Source organism: Podarcis pityusensis, assembly GCF_964106645.2.
Source record: "Podarcis pityusensis genome assembly, chromosome: 5".
NCBI classification, from domain to species: domain Eukaryota; kingdom Metazoa; phylum Chordata; class Lepidosauria; order Squamata; family Lacertidae; genus Podarcis; species Podarcis pityusensis.
The window spans coordinates 95,898,497-95,912,397 of NC_138032.1; the positions used below are offsets into that span (position 1 = coordinate 95,898,497).

Sequence of the window (13,901 nt, forward strand, 5' to 3'; positions counted from 1 at the left end):
ATTGTTATTTCATATAGCTTTCTATGCACAAACCCACAATTTTTAGTGTGCAGAAAAATCTGTGAGTATGGATATCAACTGACTTCCAGCTTCCAAGTCTGCTAATCAATTAACTGTTTCCCGATAGCAGGACTTGACAATTAACAAAACAAGCAGTAGTTGACTTCACCCTTCTTTGTTTGCCTCCTCCATGAGAGCTCCAGAGGGTGGCGACACAAGAATGGGCCTTTTCTGCGGTGGCTCCCGGTCTGTGAGATGCTCTCCCCAGGGAGGCTTGCCTGGCGCCTTCGCTACATAATTTTAGGAGCCAGATGAAAACATTTCTCTATAACGTGGCCTTGGGCTCATTAACAACCTATGGTCTTTGAAATGTGTTTGTGGGAAGGGGGTTATTGGTTTGCTTCTGCTTTTGGTTTATTATGTATTTTGTGTTCTTGTTTTGTATTTTTGTGTTGTGAACTGCCCTGTTATCATTGGCTGAAGGGGGGTATACAAATTTAATAAATAATCACAACAATATTTTTAAAAGATAGCAATAAGTGCAGAGTGGAAGGAAGGCGAAGCTGAAAAATTAAGCGCTACAGGTTTCACTTTTAAAAAATGGGCACGATTCAAGCAAAAATAAATGCTTTGTCCTATTGTTTTAAATGAGAGAGCTACATATGTGCCTAATCCACAATAAACAATGGGACTTTCAAGTGCTTAGCATAGCTGCATTGTAATCCAATATTTGCAAATTTAGCAACCAACTTGTTAGGGCTTTTTATGAGGTCTCCACAAATTAATTTCTAATTGTTCTCTACAAATCAGTGAAACCATAAACACAGCTTGCTCTTTAAATAAGATCCAGGTATATTTTCTATTTAGATATAAGCTACGATTTTTATCTGCAAGTTGTAATTTGTAAAAATGCATTGTGTGTGTGTGCGCGCACCCACCCGCTATTTCATTTATCCAATATAACTATTTCCAGGGCTGCATGTATTTGTGACAACGACAAAGTTATATAGAGTAAGAATTTTTGCGAAAATAACATAAGAGGGTTAAGAACCAGAAATTTCTTTCTGCATCCTAACATCAGAGAGGTTCTTCTAGCTGGGTGGGGAGGGCACAGCTGTCTATGTTGTATTGTTTTTTTTAAAATACACCTACATTGTTATTATTTTACTATTTTTTACTGTACACTGTCTTGAGAAGCTTGTGCAGATAGCTAACAAATGAATTATTATTATTTTTACTATTATTAACAGCGGTGTGAACAGGACCATTTTTCTCCCATACCATGATTTCTGAATTATATGCCCAGGCAATGTCCTGGTTCATACACTGTTACTGGCATGGATTCTCATTCATGAGGGCAAATTTTAATCAGTGAGCCTGAGAATTATAAAAGAGTCAGATGGCTTTCCCTTGTAACGAGGAACTGCTGGTTTCTGTGGTGTATTTAATGGTAATCTCTCACATGTATATCAGTATCTCCAAAAGGCACCTGTATTAAAGCTTTATAATGTACCCATGTAATTAAATTTTATGAATTCATTATTAAAGAACAGGTGGTGAATCAATGGAACGTTTAAAAAAATCAAATCAAAACTCTGTTAAACTGTTTTGTTATGATGGACCCCTGAGCTGATATGCTACCTCACTGTTTGGGTTTGTTGTTGTTTTCAAAAACGCAAATGGCAACAGGCTGTCTAAATTGGTAAATTTGTGATAGCATTTTTTTAAAAAATATTTATTGCACATTTCCTTTCCAAAACTATTGAGCTGTCTTGGTAACCAGAGGGATGGGATAGAGATTAGGGAATTATGGCACTCAAGTTTCCCCCACAAAATGGCAGGTGGCAGGTCGGTGGAAGTGAAGCAAAGGTAGGGAGCTACGTTCATCATGTAAAAAGGAGCCACCTGTAAGTCAGGCTCTAGCAGATGAGGATGCTGAGGCTGTCCTGGAGGAGAGGCAGAGGAAGGTGGAGGAAGGGTAGCTCCAGACATGCTGTCAGCTTAGGTGCACAAGGTGCTCCCATCCAGCTCACATAAGAAGTCATTTGCACCCAGCAGCCTGCTCCCTCCAGTGTGCCATGGGAATGGATGGATTGGGCCAAAGACTTGGCCATTTCATTCGCATCCGAAAAGGAAAAAAGAAAGACGCAAAAACATTGTGAGACATCAGGTCAACAGAGCTGAGGACTAAGGCTATGTATATAAAAGAAAACTGGAAGCCAACTGGAAACACATGTAAGCAACAAGGACTGCAACAATTAAATTAAACTCCAAAGGTATTTTCATAGCCCCCAAACTGACAAGTAATCTATGGTCTTCTCATTACTATTTGAAACTTAATGTTCTTATTCAGACAAGAAACAACTATTCATCTGATTCCTTTGACGTTATTCAAGACATGAGAGAAGTATACATTGAAAACTGGTAGAAGTAAAGGTTTATTTCTTTGTGTTGATTCTATATACTTTTGATGCCCTGATTACAAATGTTTTAAGTGCTGCCTTACAGCCTTTGGGCAATAATCTTTCTGTTGTTATATATAGTTCCTTGACTGTATTTGCTTCCAGGCACAAGCCTGAGATACAATGATGCTTGCCCATCTCTTTTCTTTTTAAGCAATCTTTCAAAAGCAATATATTACAGACTCCAGTACAATGTTGAACATAAAGGAGAAGAAATCGTATTATTCACAACAGGCTAGCAGCTATATCATATAACGGGAGAGGTAGTTTACCCAGATAACTTTCCAATATTTATGTATATCTGGGAGGCAGGCACACGCTTGCTGCCTGTTTCAGACTGCTGAGTGCACGGATGGAGACTTCAGATACAGAATAAGTGTTGAAAGAAGGATTACTTGTTTGTTTCTGTTTATTTAGGAAATGTATAAGCCGCCTTCAGCAGAAGTCTCGGGGGGGGGGTGTCAATCAAGAAAATAAATCTATACAACAAAAAGTTCAATAGTAAAACAAGATAAACACATGAACAGCAGCAACCAGCAATAAAAGTGGGCAGAACCAGAAAATAGGAGTTAAAACAGCATGATGAAATACTCTGGCAAATTAAAAAACCCCCACAAACTTTCTCCAACACCAAAAAATAAAATGAAAAATCAGACTGGGAGCATGCAAGCATTCCAATGTGGAGATGCCATAACCAAAACAAACCCTGCCTCTGGTCATCTTTGTCATGCACCCTGAACAGAAATGCTCATTAAGCCATTCAAAACCTTTGATGTGGGAGGTGGAGAATCAGAAATGTGGAAAATTAGACAACAACATTTGAACAAGGGAAGTAGCCTCTGGAGGTCTGCAACCTTTCCTAATCCAGCCCATAGAAGAGGGAAGTAGATTTGAGCACTAAGTAAGTAGCTGTGGCTCTAAGGAGAAGAAAAGATAAAGGTAAAGGGACCCCTGACCATTAGGTCCAGTCGTGGCCGACTCTGGGGTTGCGGCGCTCATCTCTCTTTACTGGCCAAGGGAGCCGGCGTACAGCTTCCGGGTCATGTGGCCAGCAGGACTAAGCCGCTTCTGGCGAACCAGAGCAGCGCACGGAAACGCCGTTTACCTTCCCGCCGGAGTGGTACCTATTTATCTACTTGCACTTTGACGTGCTTTCGAACTGCTAGGTTGGCAGGAGCAGGGACCGAGCAACGGGAGCTCACCCCATCGCGGGGATTCGAACCGGCAACCTTCTGATTAGCAAGTCCTAGGCTCTGTGGTTTAACCCACAGTGCCACCCGCATCCCTGATCGGGAAAACTCAGGACACAGACATAGATACACACAAACTGCACACCAACCAGGACAGAGGAAGATAAACACATGAAAAACCACACTCTCAAACCTGAGGCAATATATTGAATCAAAAGAAAAGAAAATAACCCCCAAAGACAATCCTCTTAAGACAGTAAGTTGGACCCAGTCACATGGCAGGCGCACTGTGGAAGCCTCCGAGGCCATCAGAGCGGGTATGCAACACGCGGGACTCATGTGTTGGTAAAGCCAGGCCACAGCTTTCTATTGACTCCCAAGGCAAGTGCGGTTGACGTGGCACTGGGTGGGGATCTGTTAGCCCCGAAGACTTCCGATCTTAAGCCCGACGCACCGTCCCAGCTTGCTTGGTTGGGGAACGCTATGGGAGCTGACCAGCAGAGCTGGGTCCGGCCTGACAACCTGGGATGAGAGGCAACAGGCCCTGCCAAGCTCAGGCTGAGGACAGGCATGCCTCCACCCCACCCATTATGTTTTGATCCTACTCAATGCCATTTCTGCACAAGTTGTGGCAAACAGCTGTGTGTAACGCCTAGCAAGCACAGGCTGCCTACTGGGAGAAAGGCAAAAACCTCTCAACCAAAGGGGGCTGGTGGGAAGAGTTAAGAGTCAGCGCTGCGCTTGTGCACCAACGGAGCCAACGGAATGGTCCTGCACAGCACCAATGGCCCACTGCTTTGCCACTCCACTGTCATGATGCCGTTGCAGGGAGACTATGGCACCGTCCTTCCCCACTGACCACAACTCTTTCAATAATCTGACAGGTGGTAGGCACAGCACGGCAAGAATTGGGGACGGGGGACAAAGTGATGCAAGAGGATTGTTTCTGTCCATTAAACACTGCAATTTGGGTGATGAAAAATGAGGTTGCAAGTAGTTTTTTTCTTTGCTTTTCCATGTTTATGATACATGTATGTGGATAAATCATTTTTTTAAAAAATGCAGTGCAGTCTGTAATATTTCTTTTGAAACACTTGTCAATACAAACATTGGTAAGAGGTGTACTACTGGGGGCCTGCTCTCTAAAGCGGTCATAATCAAGTAATGCATACATAGGAAAACAGCAGGCCGGCCACACGGAATTAAGATAAAACGGACCAAGGTTTATGAGCCAGCAATTGATGGATTCAGCATATCGGAAACAACAAAGTAACAACTTCTACCTATTTTATAGGTTCACCCCCAAACCAGCATTTTCTGCTCTGACTACATCAAAGTCTCTTATCATAAGATGTCAAGATTACTCCAAATTTGGGAAACTTACTGTGGATCAACAGCAAAGCCACAATCTGGTAACCTGGCCCCAATCCTGCAACTGAATCACTGCTGACCGTGGAAGGTGAAAGTGCCACTGGCAGAGATCCCTTTCCCACAGCCTTCCTCACCGTCAGGGCTGCCACCATGTACAAGAAGATCTCTGGATTGAGACCCACAGTGTGGGTGGGTGGGGAGAGGCTGGGTTGTATCGAACTAAGTCAAGCTCAGACTATATCCACTGAAAGGAATGGTTTTGAGTTAGTCAGAGTCATTATTTTCAATGGGTTAATTCAGAGTATGACTTAGCTGGATACAATTCTATGATGTGAACGGTATTTACATCACCTTCAGACAGCAATCCTAAAGTACCCTCAGACAGAAGTAGTGTACCTATTTAGATTAAGGGCAAGAAAACTGGCTATCCCCCCCCCCCCGAGTCTCTTCCATCCTATTGTAAAAAACATTGGTGAAACCAAATTATCTACAATTCCATAATTGTATCTGCAGGATTAGACACTAGTAGACTTTTGAAATATTGTGACAGGGCCAACAAAATATTAGAATAATAAACTCACCAATTTTACCCCTGCCCTTCTTTGTATTTTTTGGTTTATACCTAGAACAAAGTCTCCACAACCACCAATGGGAAACAATGAAATTTAGATTTCCCCCATAAAATCTCACATATAAAGTTCAAGTGCAATTCAAAGTCCAAGTATTAGTTTATACTACACACTCCTTTATATCGTAACTCTTCTTTGCAGGTAGTTTCTTTGACCAGGTTCCTTCCTTGCTTAGAAGAAATCATTTTTCTCTTCTAGAAAAGGTGTAGAGATACGTTCTCTAAAACAAATGCTTTTCAAGAATAAACTAGTGCAGGAATAAATTTGGATCTTCAACTGGGTGTATTCTGGAATCCAAAATGATTTCTTCTTTGAAGTAAAAAAAAAATCCCATTCAAAATATTGGAGATTATAAAACATTATAGTTATTCTTCAATATACAATTTAAGATAAAGACTGCCAATGAGTCTTCAAAATAGCAAAAATGTTCCTACTGTTGAAGACAATACAATATTTGACAGGAACGCAACAGAACAATTTTTTCTTTTGAAAAGCACTAGGAATCTATTTGTATGGTCGTAGAAATCTGGAAACTTTTGATCTCAGTAGCTTTATAAATGATCTTGGAAACATCTCCTTTGATTCTTGCGCTGTGTACTTGAAATAGTTTTGTGGATGTGCCAATACATCAAAAAGCGCTTTGATCAGTTTCTTGTCCTGTGGGAGACAAGAGACAGAGATAGCAAGCAGGGACAGAGAAAAAGAAAGAGAAAGCAAATGTATATTTTGCATGGCGCCCTCTGCTGAGCACACTGCCATTTTGTACTTCCCCTTTAGAAATTGCTTCTGGCTTCAAGATTCTGCTTTTTAGGAGTAGTGCAATCACTTATGCACAGCGTTAGAGCTCAACAATGAAAGAAAAATAGCAGCTTGGACATTGCAATTTAAAGAAAAGGTTACTAACTTTTAAAATTTCTTGATGATTTTCTGATGCATATAGACGTCCATCTCTAACAATGTCTTCAATTAACTGTTGATAATCCTCTGAAAAGCAAGCAGCAAGAAGAACAAGTTAGCAACTTTTTACTACCAGATAACCTGACAGAAAGTCTCTAGGGTCCAGGGACTAGTGAGCAGCGCTCAGCTCAAGTTCACAGAAGGTTTTATATACCAGTCAGACTATCTTATTATCCTGAACTAAATTGTGTCTCCTGATCAAGCCTCCTTATTTGGTTCAACTCAACCTAAACACGTTGGACACGAGGCAAAGCATATTAGCTGGTGGGTAAGGGAAATAATAGACCAACCTTTTTATATACTCACATAATTGTCCAGTCCAGGGGTCTGCAACCTTTAAGACAAAAAGAGCCACTTGGACCCGTTTCCGAAGAAAAAAAAAAAAGGGAGCCGCAAAACTCGTCATTATAAAAATAACTTTTTTGTCACTTTTTAAAATTATTTCTTTGTTTGACCCCTCAGAATTACTCCTCCTCATAGAAATAAACGTTAAATTAACAAGTTACCTTTTTTGTGTGTGTGTGTTCTTCACTCCCCTTCAAAACAGTGACCAGCGTACATGCCCCCTTTCAATGCAGTGACCAGCGTACATGCCCTTTACAATGTAGCGGGCGGGCGGGAAGGTGACGTCGGGACGGTGCGTGCGACTAACGCACGCACCGCCCCCATGCGACGTCACAGCCAGTACAGCGCCCGCCACAGTGGGGAGTGTCGGGGCGCACAATGCGCCTCCTCCCCTCGCTAGTATCTGCCCCGGAGCCGCGGCAAAGGTGTAAAAGAGCCACATGCGGCTCCGGAGCCGCGGGTTGCAGACCCCTGGTCCAGTTCAATGAGAGCATAAGGAGGTTGGGGGAAGAGAGAAAACGTGTATGCAAGGTTGTGGGTCAACTCAGAAAATCAAAGTTATAGGTCAAAATCTCCTCTTTTGTGCAAGCTTCTCTGTTTTCCTTTTTTGGGATTAAATGTGGTTAGTGTTATGTTTAAATGAAGTTTATATTGAAGCATATTTTGCAAACCAGTTCTGTCACAGTCACAAGGAGGAGGTCGAATGCTTTCAATTTCCTCATCATGTCCAAATCAGGGAAACCAGGTAAAGTTGGGCTTGTTCAACAAAGCTAGGATCGAAGCATTGTTTATGATTGGCCTTGTTAACAAACCATAGTTTAATCAGAATTCTCCTACTTCAAACATAATGGGAATCTCTGATTAGCTTTCGGTCTCATCTTTGTAGCTGTGCCAAAGGAGAAAGAGGAGTACATGAACCTGAAACTCAATCCCATAATAATAAACAGTGGTTTGGTGTTATATGAAAAAAAGGACCAATGAGATTTATCCAGATCATTTATTTATTATTTGTTAATTTTATATTCTGCCTTTCCACCAAATGCTGTTCAAGGTGGCTAACTACAATTTAAGTGGCTGGGATAGTTCAGTCAGCATGAGACTCTTAATTTCAGGATTGTGGGTTCGAGCCCCATGTTGAGAAAAAGATTCCTGCACTGCAGGGGGTTGGACTAGATGACCCTTGTGATCCCTTCCAACGCTACAATTCTATGATTCTAAAGTACAATACAACACAAAGTTTAAAAAACCAAGACAGGTAAAACATCAATAAAAAACAACAATCATTACATATTTACAAATCAGCTTATGGGCCAAAGGCATGTCTAACTGAAAATGTATTTGTGTGCTATAAAAAATAATCAGAGATGAGTCTAGTTGGGTCTTCTTTGGCAAGGAGTTCTTAACCCTGGGAGAAACCACCAGAAAGGTATTCTCAAGTTTCCACCCAACGTTTTGTATATATATAAAGAGGGGGGGGGGGGCATGTTTCTATGTAAATTGAGCCAATGTGTTGAATTTCATTTGCTTGCTATTAGAATTTATGACTTCACTATTAAAAGGTATGAAATCATTCCAATGCAGACCTAAAACCATTGAATCCAATCAATTCATACAATAACAACTTAACCAAAACAAAAGTAGCTGAAAGGTTTTCAGTTGTTAGAAGAAGATATACTTATACCTTTATTAAATAATTACCGTATTTTTCGCCCTATAGGACGAACTTTTCCCCCTCCAAAAATGAAGGGGAAATGTGTGTGCGTCCTATGGGGCAAATGCAGCCTTTGCTGAAGCCTGGAGAGCGAGAGGCGTCGGTGCACACCAACCCCTCTCGCTCTCCAGGCTTCAGGAAGCTATCTGCAAGCCTCGCGTGCCCGGCGGGAGGTCCCGCCGGGCACGCAAGGCTTGTGGGCAGCAGCCTGCAGCCCGAAGCACGGGGCACGTTGCGTAGCACACCCCGTGCTTCGGACAGATGTCGGCAAGCCTCGTGCGCCCGGCGGGAGGTCCCGCCGGGCGCGCAAGGCTTGGGGCGGCAGCCTGTTCTGGGGGCTGGGGTCGGGGGAAGCTCAGGCTTCCCCCGTGCCTGGGGGGGAAATAACATTTTTTTCCTTTATTTCCCCACCAAAAAAACTAGGTGCGTCCTATGGGGCGGTGCGTTCTATGGGGTGAAAAATAAGGTATGTATATAGCAGCATGGAAAATAATTAACTATAATAAAAACAAATGAATAAAGAAAAATAAATACAATTGCTGAAAAATACTGGAACAAATCAGAAAGGAAAAAAATGTTTGGCCAGCAATATGTTTAAACAGCAGAGGAAAGCCCCCGAAAATATGAGATTAATTTTTATCCTCTGTACTACTTTCCTGCATGTATTGCAGAGATGAGAAAGGGCAGAAGCCTCACCATCATATGTTACATAGGGGACTTGGAATCCTTTGCCACTGTTTCCTTCATTTGATTTGAACTGAATCCACAACTTTCGTGACCTGGAGGTGAATGCTATCGGTCTTTCATAGGTCTGGCAAGTTTCATATGTAGTAATAGATGTGGGTGAAGCTGCAAAAGAAAAACAAACATATAGCAGATTTTTTGGGAAAGGGTTAAACACCAGGCATTCCAAACGGTACAATTTTCAGTAGAGGAACACGTGAATCTGCCTTGTACCATTTGAGACCTTTGGGTCTTTCCACCAGTACCATTAGCTCCAACTGGTAGCAGCTCTGAGGTCTCTCCCAGCTCTCCTCCTTGAGATCATTTTGGCTGGATGTGTTGGAGACTGAACCTTGGACTTTCTTCATATAGACACGTTCACTGTCACTGAGCTAAGACCCTTCCCCAATTAGAGATTAGCTCTCTAACCCACAGCCTGCCACCCTGAAGCTGATGAAGGTTGTAGATCTGATGGTAGGCCAAAGGCACTGGTACACATAAGACCAGATGACAGCAATAATGAATATGCTCAACCCATACAGAACAGTCTCCTGTTGCAGTAGATGGTCAGGCCCCAAGCACATCCCCCCCCCCCGCCCCCAATGCGCATGCCAATTGCTCAACTGACAGACAATTTTACATGCCCCTCTTTGGGGATCCATTTGGAGCTGGGGTTGGGCAATGGTAATGCTATGCTTAGTACATGGCTGAAATGCTATGAATTAGCAGGGAAATTTGTAACCGATAGTTCAATCTGAAAAGTTCTCATGGAGGTAATGTGGCAAGAAACAGTTCCAGGGAACACTCCGTTGGAATAGAAATCAGGAGCAGCTGCCATTTTAAAATATAACTGTGTAAGAGTATGTAGTTTAAATAACATTCTCGACTGCATACTCCAATTTCCTGTCTGCAGAATTTACTGAGTTTAAATAGCAAATATCAGCGCCAGCTCTCCATGTAGTCAGTGCAACCAAGTTGCAAGTAGCCACCATGTAGAACTGAAATAGGTTCAGTTCACTTCTGGCTTAGTTATGAATGTACATTCTCACTAGAGTTGTACCTTGGAAGTCGAACGGAATCCGTTCTGGAAGTCCGTTTGACTTCCAAAACGTTTGAAAACCAAAGCGCGGCTTCTGATTGGCTGCAGGAAGCTCCTGCAGCCAATTGGAAGCCGCGGAAGCCCCCGCTGGACGTTTGGCTTCTAAAAATAGTTCACAAACTGGAACACTCACTTCCGAGTTTGAGGTGTTCAAGAGCCAAAACGTTTGAGAACTAAGCTATTCAAAAACCAAGGTATGACTGTACGTGTTTTCATGCCTTTTCTAGGACAGCAGAACAACTTACCACTTTTCCTCATTACTAAAACATCACCACACTCGTCTTCAATAGGAAGAAATATCTCAGGGACCACTATGAGAATCCGCCTCTTTGGGGGTGGGCTTATATTCCAAATACATTCAACATTTGCTGGGTAATCTCCCGGGTAATTGGGAGACTCAATGTAGCCAGTGTAGTCCCCGAGTTCTCCACCACACTGTCGATCTACAGGGGAAGGAATGGTAAGAAACTGAGCTATGGACTCTGTGAGCTGCCTAATTAATTTTTCAATGTCCTATTTTTAAAATGGGAATTTTTATAACCTACCTCATAAGCCTGCTCTGAGAATGAAAAAGACGAAGATCGTAACTCACTTTGCATATCAAGAAGTTCCTCATAAATGATTATGAACAATAACAACAACTACAGCAACTTATCTGAGTGACTTTGTGATCTGGATCTCAAAAGTACAAATCTGCCTATGCTATCATCTGAAAGCCTTTATCTTTCTGTGTCCAGATATAGATATATAGACAGGTAATCCACACGTATGCACAAAGAGGACTGCAATGTTTCAGTTTTAAACACTCCAGGCTTCAGACTAGGGGCCCACAAGTGCCATCCATCAGGCTAAATTGGGTCCTTCAGACTGCCATCAAAGGGCAGCAAGGGGGATTTATGGGGCGAAGTTGCCTTGAGATGTGCCAGCAGTCTACTCTGAAGGGGTTGGAGACCATTCCTCAGTGCCTTCCAATAAAGCTAATTTCTGACCAGATATGCAGATTGGTTGAAACTAGGGATCTGTTTAAATTCTGTGTTTTGTCGCTGTCATGTAGGGGCAGTTCCAAAAAAGCAGACTTTCAGGTTTCCTAAATTACCGTATTTTTTGCTCTATAAGACTCACTTTTTCCCTCCTAAAAAGTAAGGGGAAATGTGTGTGCGTCTTATGGAGTGCATGCAGGCTGCGCAGCTATCCCAGAAGCCAGAACAGCAAGAGGGATTGCTGATTTCACTGCGTAGCGATCCCTCTTGCTGTTCTGGCTTCTGAGATTCAGAATATTTTTTTTCTTGTTTTCCTCCTCCAAAAACTAGGTGCGTCTTATGGTCTGGTGCGTCTTATAGAGCGAAAAATATGGTATGTGTGATTAGTTTGTCACCAGACTGTAAAAAAAATAAAAAAATCAAATCAAAATCAAAATCTTCCAGACAGACTATGACTATATGACCAGGCTTAAGCACTGGCAGTTTATAGACTGCAGCTGTTCACAAGGAAATATGACTTACTTTTGCAGTGTGTAATATTAGTAGAGCCATCAAAATCAGTGCTAGTATTTCCAGGGCAGGTGATGCAATAGTTCTGACCAAATTCAGGCTGATAAGTTCCAACAGGACATCTGATACATCTGTGGGTTGTAGAGTTGTAGTAGTGGCCAGGAGAACAATGAACTGTGTAGTATAAAGGCATGTTATATTTTTTCAATATATTACAGGTGAAGACACAAAGAATGGATGATGCACTAGACATGTTAGGGTAGGACTACATGCTGCATATAAGGAGCAGAGGGGTCTTGTCAAAAACAGCAGAACCATTTGAGTTCCCCCTGCATCACCTTAAGTCACAGCATCATTTGCAAGAAGAGTTTCCTGGTTAGCTGCTGGCAGTGAGCGCAGGGAGGAACAAACCAAAATGACACCTGGACACAAGGCAAGTGGAACTGCAGGTGCCATTTTGACAAACTCCTTGCATTTCTTATGAATCCATCTGAACTAAAAGTTTTAGTCTTCTTACTTCTGTTGACCCATTTTTTTGGCTGCTGCTTTTATAGAGTTGCTGTGGAGGAGTTAAGATAAGGGCAACCTGATAATAGTATTGCTTAGGGAAGTAAACTAGCTCAGGAGGGAAGATACTGCCTCAAAGATATAATAACTTGTAAGCAAGCACTGAACAATGCCTGTTTACTATCCAGCACACTGAGTTTTAATATCCAGTCTGCTAATTTATTGTTGTAAATAAGTTTCCTTCAACTTGAAAATAAAATCTTGTCTTATGCCTACAGGTTAACCGGCTGTTACAGAGAAAACAGAGATTTTACCAGGAATGATTGGTGGCTGAGGAAGGTAAGCGATAAAGGCAGCAGTTTCATTCACCACAAAAGGTTACACAGAGGATTTTTAAAAATAATAAATATTATATATATATATATATATATATAGTGACAGGAGTAATATTTTACATGTACTTTAATATGTTAGATTTTGAGAGGGATTAGTTGGAGGAAAATAAATTAAAAATGGTAGTGTGGAAAAAAAAAATGCCAGGTGGCATTAGGGCAAAACCCTCAAATAACATCTGTTTGTGTATACAATGGGAAAGAGGGTCTAAAAAGCATTTTGACCAAATCCTGGGCATGAATGGAAGATAAAGTCCGGGGAAATGGCTATATTTAGGATGAGAAGCTCAAGAGGGGCAGACTGAGCTCCCAGAAACCCAGCTGCCTATGTCAACTTTAAAACATACCTTTTGTTTCACAGTCCTGAAACGACATTGCGCCTTCGTATTTTGTCACCAGTCCCCCGCCACACGGAAAACAGAGGGTCCTTCCTGGTTCAGACTGATATGTGCCCAGGGGACATAGTCTACAAGGTTTAAAGCCATCAGAAGAAAAATATCCAGGAGAACACTGCCCTAGAAATTGAGAAGTTCTACTGTGTTATTACCTCTCTACGGAAATGCAAAAATATTTTTTTATCAGAAACATTTAGAAACGAAAGTTTTGCCTGCTCTTTTTTTGGTGTAAACTGGAAGTGGTCCTTTAGGATTACGGGACTAGTCGAAGCTCTCAGATGAGAGATCAGCAGCGCCAGTCACTCTCTGCTTACTTAAATCTATTAAGTGAGCAGTGCAGAGTCTGTGAGTGTGTGGACTCTGCAGCTATTGAAACAGGAATGATCTAAACAAAGTTAAGCTCTTTTCAGCCTGACTGTGCACATATCCTTTAAAGCAGGACTGAGGAACGTTTGGCCCTCCAGATGTTGTTGGACTCTAGTTCCATCAACCTTGGCCAGCACAGCCAGTGGTCAAAGATGATGGAAGCTGTGCTCCAACAGCACCTGGAAAGTCAAAGATTCCCCAGACATGCTCAAAAGTGAGTCGCATTGATTCCAATGGGATTCATTCCTAGGTATCATTGCAGCT

At 42.0% G+C, this 13,901-nt stretch overlaps 1 protein-coding gene across 6 annotated transcripts in view; it reads right to left on the reverse strand.

Moving 5' to 3' along the window:
- Positions 1 to 1,741: 1,741 nt before the first annotated feature.
- SCUBE1 (signal peptide, CUB domain and EGF like domain containing 1) overlaps positions 1,742 to 13,901 on the reverse strand; it is a 202,310-nt gene continuing 190,150 nt past the window's right edge. For all 6 annotated transcript variants that reach the window (XM_081005449.1, XM_081005448.1, XM_081005447.1 and 3 more), the window contains 6 exons: positions 13,224 to 13,391; positions 11,990 to 12,151; positions 10,733 to 10,930; positions 9,362 to 9,514; positions 6,557 to 6,636; positions 1,742 to 6,309 (listed from right to left, as the gene is read on the reverse strand). In XM_081005449.1, coding sequence (XP_080861575.1) covers positions 6,157 to 6,309; positions 6,557 to 6,636; positions 9,362 to 9,514; positions 10,733 to 10,930; positions 11,990 to 12,151; positions 13,224 to 13,391 — 914 coding nt within the window. In that variant the 3' untranslated portion in view covers positions 1,742 to 6,156. The remainder of the gene's footprint in view (positions 6,310 to 6,556; positions 6,637 to 9,361; positions 9,515 to 10,732; positions 10,931 to 11,989; positions 12,152 to 13,223; positions 13,392 to 13,901) is intronic.